General features: G+C 47.8%; 1 protein-coding gene across 5 annotated transcripts in view; it reads left to right on the top strand.

Annotated features, from left to right (window-relative positions):
* The window catches only part of LOC119436898 (acyl-CoA Delta-9 desaturase-like), a 129,977-nt gene extending 118,129 nt beyond the window's left edge, over nucleotides 1-11,848 (top strand). For all 5 annotated transcript variants that reach the window (XM_049660093.1, XM_037703934.2, XM_037703933.2 and 2 more), the window contains 2 exons: nucleotides 7,363-7,568; nucleotides 9,670-11,848. In XM_049660093.1, the coding sequence (XP_049516050.1) occupies nucleotides 7,363-7,568; nucleotides 9,670-10,123 (660 nt within the window). In that variant the 3' untranslated portion in view covers nucleotides 10,124-11,848. The remainder of the gene's footprint in view (nucleotides 1-7,362; nucleotides 7,569-9,669) is intronic.
* Nucleotides 11,849-13,165: the final 1,317 nt, after the last annotated feature.

Here is a 13,165-nt window from a genome sequence, read left to right as displayed (position 1 = left end):
AGTATGCCGAAATAAAATTTGAAAGGGACAATAATACTTCGGCACCCTTTTATAAAGCAAAATTTAGGTGTAGGTTTAGCAATAAGGTTGTCGCAATATTGCGGTGTCGCAAGAAGTCTTAATGAGCTTCTTCGCAACTGGACCATCAAATTGGGAAAAAAAGGAAAGAAAACAAAAGAAGAAGAATACCGTGATGTAAACGCCTCTTCCCATATGGCAAAGAAGCTTTTCCTTGTCTTTATGACTATTCTTTTGCTTGTGTGTGATAGTAGCACGTCTACCTCTGGTAGTAATAATAATACTGAAAAGAAACCCGCCGTGGTTGCTCAGTGGCTATGGTGTTGGGCTGCTGAGCACGAGGTCGCGGGATCGAATCCCGGCCACGGCGGCCGCATTTCGATGGGGGCGAAATGCGAAAACACCCGTGTACTTAGATTTAGGTGCACGTTAAAGAACCCCAGGTGGTCCAAATTTCCGGAGTCCCCCACTACGGCGTGCCTCATAATCAGAACTGGTTTTGGCACGTAAAACCCCATAATTTAATTTTTAATACTGAAAAGACAGAAACAAACTGGCATCACGAGACAGAAGCAAGTGCACATGGCGCGTTTATGTGAGTCAGCGTGAGCGGAGATATCGCGCGACCCGGTTACGTGGGTGACGCGAGAGCGCCGAGCTTGCAATGCTGACGCAAGCTCCATTGAGGTCGAAGCAACCGCTCAGGCACCCAACTTGGCGGGCAGTGTGCATGTGTGTGTGTGGAGGGGGGGGGGGGGGGGGGCATGAGGTGAACCGCGAAGCGCAACCATCACGACGTCCAAGAGATGACCACCCGAATTCGTAATGCTGCGCAATTGGTTGCTCGTTTGAGGGAGTCTCCCGCTGGGGTGTACCGAATCAAGTGGATCGTATCGGTTACCTCGAAGCGTCGGGGTCTTCATTAGCGGACGCGCTGCCGTCGTAAATAGCCGCCTGTCGATTCCTAATCGAGTGCTTCCGCTTAGTAGAATTTTGTTAAGAGAGAGAGAGAATGATATATTTTGCCCGCGAATCGTTCGCTGCTGACTTCTGGCCGCGCTCTATGTAGCACAGAAGTTGGGCCGACAAAAGCGGGTCCACTTTGGTTGCACGAGACATTCAACGAGTATCCATACGGACGCCGTCCGGTGCAGGTTGTTATCTCTGAAGCCAGCCCGATTAGCCCCGCATCGGCACTTGTTAGCCATTGCCATATCATCTCGCCTCCTAAAAACAGCCACGCCTGTTTGAAACGGTACAAGGAGAGGGCCAGTATAAAAAAAAAAAAGAAAAAGCGCTGCATGTCCCCAGGTACATACATTGAGACGCGTTACAAACGCCTCGCAAGTACTTACGCGCTTCAATGCATTGACCGCCAATTTTGTTTCGGATGCCGCAGCGTGCCATCGTTTTCCCACTCTCGCGGCCTGATGCAGTCGAGGTCAGATTGCCCCCCGCCCTTATTTTGCGCAACAGGTCAGACACAGATGAGACGGAATCGGACTACTCAAACGACAGTTATGACTTACGACTTCCAATTTGACTGAGGACTACGTAAATAGGAAAGCGCCCCTTTTACCTACAATCCTTTCATAGCGTGGCCGTATGCTTACAGACGGTCTTCCTGAAACGCCCATTTCATGTCTGCGCCCAATATTACGCTCGGAGGAGGCCTTCATCGCTGAATGAAATGACCGGCTGCATTCCCATGAGTGCAGCCAGTTTGGTAGCTTCCCCTGCCTTGAGGACATGGAAGACATTTTTATTTTGTCTCTCTCTATTTTCACGAGAGCCGAAAACTGCAATAACTATCTGTCCGCAAGAAAGATGATCGTTATCAGCGGTACTTATCCTTTCAACCCCCCCGCCCCCTGCTCCCTAAGCGGTTCTGTGAAACCGGGTGCACGCTTCGGTCTCTTTCTTCTTTCTTTTCTGTTTCTTTCGTTTTTACCTAGTGTAGCATGTTTGAGAAGGTTGGCGGAACCGGCACGGAGCAGCCAAACCACCGTATAGCCCCTGGGCATGAACGTAGTAATGCTAATAGAAAACTGGGGTGTAGTGGGTTGTGTGTCATCTTGTAGCTACAGGCGGCCGCACCCCCAGTACGCCCACGATGGGGCGCCTTCTCCCGCGGCGGACGGCGACGGCACAGCAGCCGTGCTCTTTTCTCACCCAAGAAGAGCCAAGCCCGTTGCGTGGAATGTAGGTCACCAGTGGCGGCTCTCCCGTTCTCTCTCACCTTCCCGCCGCGCCACTCGCCCCCAAGCGAGCGAATGACCCGAGTCGGCACTGACCTTGCGTGTAGCGTGACTCTCCCTCACAGCTTCTTTTTTCTTCTCTCTCGCCTGGTGCCGAGCATTGCTGCTGATTGCGCAACTTTGCAGCTACGATCAAGGGCTCTGGGCCTCGTCCGAGAACACAAATTTTGCTGCCTCTGTCAGATACCGAGCGGGTAGTGTTTCCTACAATTATTGCGTATTATTAGAGAAAACTACGACGCTATGTTTCTGCGAGATCTTCAAGCGCGGTGGTTCAGCCTTCGTGGGAATGATGGTTAGTAGGTGGGTTTGCCTCAACTTCATGGCTTCAAACGGCGTCGTTACCTTGCCATTCGATCATGTTCGACAAAATATTGCATTTTAAATGCAGCAATTTACAGAGATTACGCATGTGCGAAAAGTGTAATTGCCTTGCGGTGTTCAGAAAACCACGAGTGTTGCGAAATGTAAAAAGATAAGGCTTAATAAGTAGCGTCAAAAGCACGTTTGAAGCTCCAAGCAGGAATATCAGACACATCCATTCACTACACCCATCGTTCTCCCATGGCGGCTGAACGATTGCAGCGCCCGAGTTCGCTCTGGCGAGTTTTGTAGGAAACGTTAGGGCCAAGCCAGACCATGCCTCTTTCTTTTGCCCCTGCGTAAACTGTGCATTTCGGATTGTCTACTATGCAGGTATCCGTAACTTTCGCGATCTAATTTCGCGTGCGTGGTCAAGTGCGCCCTAATATTTCATATATAAACATGTAAATATGCATGCAAATATACATATATGTATACCAGTATACATGTATAGACGTGTTATGGGTGCTCGTAAAACACCTAGACGATGAAAAGAAAGAGGAAGAAAACAGGCTGGCTCTGCCAAGGCAACTTAGTATCACTACATTTACAGCCCACATTTCTGTATCAGGAAGGCACGTCTCAATGCGATGATCGTCGCACCGTGCTCGGAATAGTAATCGGAAAGGCAGCTTCACTTGTCAGGGCGGGAGCTATTTCCGATATTATTTTTATCGTTACAGGCTTAAACGTTATGACGTAGTAATTACAGGTACATTTAATGCGATTAAATTTCCGGACCCAGAAACATAACGAATGTCGCCTATTCTGACTTGACGTCACCTGCGTGCATCACGGCTAGTGATACTTTAGCGCAGACAAATATAAAATCTTGATGCCATTATAGGACAGGCGTATCACATAACGTTCAAGGACTCGGCTTGCTGCAAGATCGTTTCCTTGCTGGGAGCTGCGCCCACATTGTGCGCCGTCGCACGTTCACTGTCCTTACGATCATGCGCTTTCCTCAATATCAGCGAATGCAGCATCCAACGCCGCGCGTTTGCCTGCCAAAACATCTGTGCTAGCGCCGACTTCCCGGATGGCCGAGAAGAATGTCCCGTTGGCACTGATCATTAGTTACAAATGGAAGATACCGTAAACAGCACGTGTTTGTGATCAAGTAGAGTTCGAGATTCAGTTGCGAGGTGACACAAGGTCAGATTTATAGCCGGGTATGTGCGTGGGAGCTGATGTTCGATGAACGGTATCCTTGAGGAAGTGATAAGCGACGATAAAAAATAGTATTTACATCGTCATTCGCACACCGTTGTCGAACATTCGGGCGATTCCAACGAGCTGTTCAGGGAGAGCAACCTAAAGATTCACTGAGCATGACGTGAAAATCCTCGGAAAAGAAAAAAAAGGTCGCGATATCACGCCCGAGCTTGATCGACGTCAAAAAGGCGTTCAAGGATGCCGCCTCAGGTGTAGGTGGCTGGAGACGAGCAGAGTAGCGTTTGCAGCCACGATACCAGGCGATGTCGGCGATGCCAGGGTAGGTAGTCGAATGTGAATCGCATTTCGCTCACAGAAAACAGCAGTATTGTAGGAACAACGGTATTGTCGCAGCCACCAAAATTCGTTGGTGTGACGTGGGACTATTGAGGAAATTTGGCTTATTTTTCGCACTTGCGAACACACCGACAAAATTGCACTGGTCATGACATATGTGGCAAGTTATAGACACATCGACTTACGTTGACAGAAAAGCTTGATGCCAGAAGACGGACTGAATGTCTCTTTACAAAAACCTTGGGCACTGCGAGCCCGACGGGCAAAGACGGCCGAACAACTACCCTATATGGGCACAAACAACAAGCCGAAAACGACCGACGGAGCTCTGCCTATTGTTTAACGATCAATCTTCTAAATAAATTACAAATGTTCTTGCCAATTTGCGAAAGGAAAGTTTGCTGAACAAGGCGTGAACCACGCAATGAAATAGCAAAAAAGAAAAAAAGAAAAGGTGAGATTATGCATTCCGTTATATCTTATATCTTAAGTGATGCCATATCCATTTCCTGATATATCCCGCTCGCTGTCGATGCCGACAACAGCCCTTAGTTCTGTCTTTAATTAAACCTTACACGATCACTCGGTTTACCATACAATCGCTCGACAATCACGGGCAGCCCCGAAAACTCGCTGTACGCACCCTGTCGTCGATTGCTTTTTCCTTTCTTTCTTTCTTTCTTTCTTTCTTTCTTTCTTTCTTTCTTTCTTTCTTTCTTTCTTTCTTTCTTTCTTTCTTTCTTTCTTTCTTTCTTTCTTTCTTACCCCCTTGCGCGGGATACACATCGCAGTTTTAAGCCTTGTATAATATCGTCCCTCATAGCGACCAGTTCGGTTAGCGACGAAGTGGACGTAGATGTTTCATTTCGCACCAAGTCTCTTAGGCACGTGCATGTGGGCACGTACTTTCGGCACCAACTTTCCGAAGGATGGCCAGAGTTCTGGGACTTCTTGAGGTGAATATGCCGTCCACTGTGAGAAACAATCGCAGGACGGTCCTGTACACTCCCTCGTTTCTTAATCAATCGCTTCTTTTTGTTGCATCTTTTTCCTCGTAAGAGTTTATCGCCTCGGGGTTCACGTTACCAAGCGCGTGTGGCCGTTGTTCCGTCGTCCTTCGCAGTGTTCTCACGGCCCGCGTGTTCTCGGCCGACCTTGGGAAGCTAACGCTGGGAGAGGTGCCGCACTCGGTACATTCGCGGTGGCGGGACACATACGCGCACAAACGTTACGCCTGGCATTTTCTTCACATTTGTGCGCCGAAGTTAACACCTCCACACGCGCCAAGGCAAGGCGCAACAAAGTCGTCAGAAATCAGCCCTATCAGCACTACTACAGATATCAGGCATACGGAACACACGTTCGAGTGTTAAAAAGCAATAAAAGGGGGAGAAAAAAGAAAAAAGAAACTTGACTCGAGTAGCAACCGTTCATGGGACACACATTGCCAAAATGCTCGACACACGAAGAAACAGTGTGTGGGAGGCACGTGTCTCGTGTATTCTTTTTGTTACGTCGCTTACTTTTGGTAGCTTTACCCTGCATGGTATGTCGGCCCTTATACCTCAACCCGTTCAGTTCAGTTCATTTGCATGAGCAGATCGCTCCCCTTCTACTTCACACGTAGGGTAATAAACTGGACATAAGCCTGGTTTACCTGCCTGCTCTGCTTTCATCTCTCTCTTGTTGCCGCAGGAGGAAGATGGCGGTTTCAGCCATGCAAAGATTTGCCAGCACTTGCTTAAGAAACATGCCGGCTGGTGAAAGTGTCGTAGAATATGGTGATACAGTCACTAAAGGAATAAATGTGCCTTAATTTTCAGCTATAGCTCAATTTCGTGGATAAGCAATCACGGTGAGCTCTTAAGAGAAAGTGATCGCTCGCACTTCACTTGGGTTCCGTCTGCTGTGGTTCCAAAAACTCCAGATAAGGTGTCTCGTAAGCGCGACGCAAGCCCAAGAAAAACAATAGCGCTCGCTTGCATAAATTTCGCTTTTATGCTTTCCAATACCCGGAAGTCTTCATTCGCTCTTCACTGTCTTTTCACGTGTTCGCGGGCGGCAAAGAGGTGATGCCGAAAGGAGGACTTTCGGCAGCTTCACGTAGCGTGTTTGCTGCTGACAAGAAGAACCCAACGTCAATACTCCGACACACGAATTGGCCGGGTTTTTTTCCTAAGAGCGCTTAGTCTGTTTTCACAGAAGTTTCCGCGAAGCGCTCTGACGACTTCAGTCGGGCGCTGAGTACAGAAGAGGCCAAGAAAGAAAGAAAGAAAAAAAAAGTCGCATTCAGCTGTTCCACGGGGCTAATGGAACCTTAAGCTTCTGTTGTAGGGTCTATCATGTTTCGAGAGCCTAGTCGCGACGTCTTGTGAAGAAGTTCCTCGAGCGTTAAAGGAAAACAAAATTGTGGCATGGATGACGCAGAGTATCTAAGAGTGCTTGCACTGCGCGGAACCGTGAAAGAAAAAATAACGCGCTTTTGCGACGCCTTAAATAGCACTAGATGATACAGTCTGCCATCGCACTTAGAGCTGCTAAAATTCGACGCTTCTGCTCCGGGCACGCAAAATTCATTTGCCGACGCAAAAGTGGCATGTTTTCCCCCTCACAATAACACTCGCTGTGCCTGTTTCAAAACAAGCTACATGGACTGCCGAAATACGAACTGCCTATAGCAGCGTTCTTGGCGGTACTTCACTGATCAGGTATTTTCCACCCACCAAGATGCGACTTTCCGTGACATCGAAGAAACACACTTTGGCACTATGACTTAATGGGGTTCGACGATGAAAACGCGCCTTAGCTAGACACTTCCATTCGTGCTTAGTATGTTAACCTCGGTTGTCAGCAGTGCAATGTAGAGCGGCTGACAGCGATGTTGTCATACTCGAGCGACTACTACTCCTTTTCCGGTGGGGCTGTAACACTGCCCATCAGAACTAGAAGGTACTACACAAAATTACACAAAAAATTGAGGCTCCTCTAATTGTTCGCTTTTGCTGTTGTCGATGTTTTTCTTTTGCATTAAGTATACACGGTTGAGGGCTCGAATCGATGCTTCTGTATTTCTTAATATTTTTGATAGCCCCTCTCGCTTTTTTTATAGCCTAGCACGTGCATCTATTCTAGTGACACTCATCTCTCGATCATGTGACGACCGAGCCGAGCACACCCCACTGATATTCCATTGTTGTTCCACTTTCAGAACGACCTGTACGAGTGGACGCGTGACCACCGGGTGCACCACAAGTTCTCGGAAAGCGATGCCGACCCACACAACGTGAACCGGGGCTTCTTTTTCGCGCACGTCGGCTGGCTCATGTGCAAGAAGCATCCGGACGTGATGCGCAAGGGCAAGGCCGTGGACTGTTCGGACCTGCTCAAGGACCCCGTCATTAGGTTCCAAAAGGCGTACGTATACAGCAAGCGCGGCGCGCACAAACAAACAAGTGGGACTGGCATTAATCTCGAATAACATGCGTTGGCGCATCACAGGCCGCACCAGGAGAAACAGGAAATCACGCCCAGAGGGAAAACAAGCGGCAGATGTGATGGTACGATGCAGATACGTCGCGCGCAGTGGTACAGTGCGACATCAGAGCTGCACTTGAAAACAGACCAGTGACCCATGCGCAAAACATTATTTGGGACGCTGTTTTGGTATTCACGTAATTTTTTTCCCCTTAGTTCTTGCTCCACATACCAGATCGAAACTCTCGCAGTCAAGGGTGATCTCGTTACTTGGAGCGACATTTGGTTGTAACCATTCACACGTTTGTTAAGTTTGCCTAATGACAACTGTCTCGGGTATATTTCGTTCTTACTTACCTTAGGAGTGAGAAGGCAATGATTTGAGTGTCATAACCCTACCTCCAACTATGCGTATTCGAAGACATTTGACAGTTTCGTTTCACGTTGGTGGGTATGCAAATGGAATATCTGCCCCTATATAGCACTAGATATAGCTATATATAGATATATAGATATAGCTAACATGCAACTTACACTGGGAAAAGTGCTGCTGCCTACGTCACCAAGCTGGAAGCGTTTGGGTGTCTTCCATTAATGGCCGAGAAGTTTGCTTTCTGCATACCTGTAACAGAATTAGACATCCAGGCCGCGACAATTGAGGCGTTTGAAACAAAACAGTATCTCGCTCATTTAGCGGTCATTCGTACTCACTGGCACTTGCAGCGGTCTCGCAAGATGTGCGCTTGCTGGCACAGTTCTGGCCTCCAAGTAATCATTGACAGCAGTGCACACTCGCACGGCCCACTGCAATGACGCTGGTCGCTTTGCCGGGGTGTTCCTTATTACATTTATATTGCCCTATTAACTTTGATCCCGTACAAGGACAACGTACAGTGGTCCAACGGGTTCATGATATTCTATCGTGCTCATTAACTATACCCTGAAAAACGACATAGACGTTGGCTCAGTTAGCTTCCTTGGCAACATGTCAAGTGTACTGGCACAATGTAGTGCACTGAACTCACCCATGCAAGTTTGCATGCCGTAATCACTCGCTGTGTTACGAGGAAACATAGACGTTGCAACATAAGGCGCGTTTCAAGATATATGGGAAAATATAGCAGTTTGTCATGCTAATCTTGTGAAGACACCTTTATCGTGTTTGTGAAATACATAGGACACACAGGCTTCTCGCCTGTGAACAGTAATTAAGGCGATTCTATTAGGGATGTTCTTTGGCAATGTTCGCAAATATAGCAGCGTTCAAGCGGAAGGATTGCCGGCACCAACTTTCAGGCTAACACTGCCTGAATATGTGCAGCTGACTGTGTTGTTGAGCCTTGAGAGCATGATCGGTACATGGTCACGTGGTGCTTCTGTGACCTTCAGTTCACTTTATTGGTTGTTTACGCAGTACTCAACGGCCTTACTAGTTCACAATTCATATATCGAAAGGTTTTGCGCTGAAACGGCGGAACATGCATCTGTAGGGAGCATATCCAGTAACTTTACAACGTAGATATTGCTAGCGCTACTTGATGTGTCTGTTTGTCGAGTGCACCTGAAAGCAGCAAGGCCAGGTGCATTAAGCTACAAAAGCATCTCTGTATCGCAATACATTTGCTGCTTCTTCACTCGAACTTGCGAGCGTTCCGCCTTTCGTTGTTCTTGTGTACTTATGAACATACTTATTAAGATGAACTCACGAGAAACTGTAGGGAAGTTATGGGCGGTCACGTTCCCCTGGCAAGCAAGTTGCCTGGCTTTCATTGCCGAAGTATTGCAGGTCCTTGTCAAGCTACCAGGGCTGTTGCCGAGCCCTGTGGATGAGCTCCTGTAGCAAGACTCTTCCTCCGAAGCTTATAGCATCGTATCACCTATAGTTCAAAAGTGGCTCGTCAACAGCCCTGGTCAGCACCTGCAAGGCACCACCGTTATACTTTCGGCTTAGATGTGGTGAAAACCCACCAGCTATTTGACTTAAACCGTCACCTAGCTTCGTTTCTTAATTTATCCTGCTGTTTCTCTCTCGTTTCCGCAGCTACTACGTGCCGCTGACTACCTTCTTCTGCTTCTACTTGTCGACTGTGCTGCCGCACCACCTGTTCGGCGAGTCTTACTTGGTGGGCTTCTTCGTGGCCACCATGCTGCGCTACGTAATATCGCTAAACTTCACCTGGCTGGTGAACAGCGCAGCCCACCTCTGGGGCAACCGACCCTACGACAAGAACATCTCGCCGGCCGAGAACCGCTTCGTCTCGTGGGCCGCCATCGGCGAAGGTTTCCACAACTACCACCACACGTTCCCCTGGGACTACTCGACCAGCGAGCTGGGATGGAAGCTCAACTTCACCACGTTCTTCATCGACACGATGGCCAAGCTGGGGCTCGCCTACGACCTCAAGACGGTGCCCAAGGACGTGGTCGAGAAGCGGAAAGCCCGGACGGGTGATCACAGCTACGACCACATGAACGGCCACAGCAACCACCACTGACGACGAACCGACGAGTGCTCGGGCAGCCCTCCGAGCCCACGTGAAAACGTTTTCGCGTTCGCCGCGTTGATACGTGGGTTGCCATGATATACTGTTCTCCTCGCATCGCGGTTGCTCCTTTTTATTATTTTTTTTATCCCGCTGGTACTGCGACCCTGTTCGTCGACACACAGCATCGGTAGCGACAAGACCTAAGTCTACTGGAGTGCCTATCCATACTCGTGAGGAGGAAAGTGCTGCACTGTTTCTGATATCTTTTTTGCATTAATTTCCGTTGGTTTCGTCACTCAGATTATAGCAATGAACAGTGATGCCTTAGCCGCATGCTGTCTTCTATGCAGAACTTAGATGCGCTGTGATGATGCGGTCGGTGTTTAAATCGGCATGAGCTTGATTTTAAGTTTCTCATACTTGAGTCAGAGTGGTACGTCTTGTACCACGTCCACGAGACGGTATGTAGCATTCAAGGGTTTCTGGGAGGAGCGAGTTATTTATACACAGGAAAGGATGGGCGGACGCAATTTCTGAAAGTCAAAGGGGGGAAACAAGATCGAAACCAGTGACGCTTCTGCCTTCTGAACTGATGCAAGTGAGAACAGCGATGTGCGAAATGGTTGCTCAAATGATATGATATCTATGATATCTTTCTTTTATATAATGACTATCTTGCAGGTTCGAAACTATCCGACATTATTTCTACCAGAGTGTTGCGAGCACTGTGCAATGCATTCGGGAAGCACTACACTATGATATCTCAGCATAGAAGACAGCGTGCTCAGTCAAATTATTTTTTTTTCGCCTGTCTGTGCATTTGTGTGCGTGCTTTTAACGTCGACTTGTGCTTGTGCCGATCATGAAGGGTGGCGAATTGTTCACTCTTGCTCAAACCTTCACCGACGAGTGAAGGGGTGTCATCAGTGACCTCAGCTCACCCTTGTTAAGGAAGAAACACACACACACACACAAAAAAAGGTATATCTGAACGCCACGTATCGCATGCCTTATTACGTCTTTGTTTACGAATTCTGGACGCATTCGCGATGCATCGATTCGGAACACCGAGGTACATGTTTATTTAGCTCCGAACTATACGCGCTACGCTTTTTCGCTTTGTCATGGGCGCATTACTTCACTCATTCCTATCGTCGAGCTGACCACATAGTGTGTAGCGTGACGTATGTCTGGCTTTTCTCAAGTCGTGGAGAAATCCACACCAGGAAAACGAGCGAGTAATAATGCGTCCACGAGAGATGACCCCCCGCCTTCCCGATTGCAGGCAAGCGTAATTTTCTTCTGGTTGCGGAATTAGAACAACGTCGTTTAGACTAGCGTACCTAACATGCACACCGCTGTCCTATATAATCTTTCCCTGTTGTTGTTTGCGCTTTATCGTTTGGCATGCTAGCGGCTTCTTCCTGCAGCGCGCGTTGTGTTCTCCGTTCCTTTATTCTTCTGCTCGCCCAGCCCGCCGTTGTTATCCTCAGCATTTCTCGCTTATGCAGGTGTCTGGCAATGCTCTCTGGAGACATGCGAAACACTTATCGCGCGTTGTAAATACAGTTGATACGTGATTTAGCGAACAAATCATATATTATGTTTGTACATACAGGAAGTGTATAAGAGCGAGGAAAATAGTCTGACCTTTGACTAGCTAGAATGTGTCAAGCTAGATAGGTGCTGTGCTGCTCACGTAAAGTCGAAGTCTGAATAAAGAGATAACATTTACTCGTGTGTCGTCTTTGGCCTCACAGCGGTGATGAACCTCGAGCAACCGTGTCTCGACGTTACTCGAGGTTTATCGCTCTACGGCCGTTCTATATTTGCACCGCCGCGCCACACCGCACTCGTACCCATGATCAGTACAGTTGATGACTGCTTGGCTTGGACTGCAGAGGAAAGGCCGAAGATGCGCAGAACTAGCGCAAATTCAACGAGAACTGAAGCAACGATTCTCTCTACCACCACTGTACACGTTTTTTTGTTGCTGTTGTTAAGAGAATAGAAAAAGCGACTGGAAAATAGTCAATTACACTCCATCTCAGAAGTAGTTTGCAGCACTGTGGAAGCTGCAAGACTGCTTAGCCAATAGGAAGGGACGAATGCCCCTTGAGATGTGTTCATCCGCGCCGCGTCGTGTGCTCAGCGACTGCTGTATTCGCGGTGTACGATGTCCATGCGCAACTGTGCTAACATACCACGTATCGCTGTAACGCATGATGTACCAAGCAAAAATAAAAATCACTAATTCCACCATTAATCAGACAGTTACGCCCGGCACTGTATTCCACTGCGCATGGGTAGTGTCTGTGTACGCTTCGTACCTTCGGCTGTGCTGCAAACTACGTGTAGGATGGAGTATATAGGTTTTGACTTATTATCTTACACTTACACCAGCAACAGACAGCTGGTGCAACACAGGGTACCTGGGCAAATATATGGTGACGACATAATCCTACTAGCAAACTATGAAATGCAGGGGATTTACAGAGGTTTGAAAGTGCTTGCGGTAATGAAGCGGCATATCTCGGCCTTAATTTTAGCACAGAGAAATAGGAAATTGTGGCATTTGAATGAAGAGACACGTAATGAATTGGTATCAATTCAACACGAAGTCATAGCCATAGTCAAGCAATATAAATGCCTGAATGTACCGTGTGCCTCAGCTCACGCTAACCAAGCTTGTCAAAAAAAAAAAAAAAAGTTAGACAACCACGGCGCAAGATGTGGTTATAAGACTTATGGCGTTCGGTCATCACGACCGAACATCGTATGTCTTAAAATTGTACCTTGCACCGTGTTTCTTAAATATTTTTTTTCTTTTTTCTATATACGTAAACAAAGGAAAGACCTACTCAAATACGCACCAAGGAAAGCTGAGAATGAACAAGCAACGGAACAGGGATTAAAATGAAAGATAGAGCCCTCTAGAGCTACGGTACGAGGCTGCGCAAAGAACTTGGAACTGAGTAATGGTGCCAGCACTTACGTCTGTAGATGCCCTTCTGTGCTTAAAATCAAACAACTTGTCGTGACTGGAAGTTA

Source organism: Dermacentor silvarum, chromosome 1 (genome assembly GCF_013339745.2).
Source record: "Dermacentor silvarum isolate Dsil-2018 chromosome 1, BIME_Dsil_1.4, whole genome shotgun sequence".
In the NCBI taxonomy this organism is placed as follows: domain Eukaryota; kingdom Metazoa; phylum Arthropoda; class Arachnida; order Ixodida; family Ixodidae; genus Dermacentor; species Dermacentor silvarum.
The sequence above is the reverse complement of the archived record's forward strand: the minus strand, read 5'-3'. Positions and strand labels throughout refer to the sequence as shown.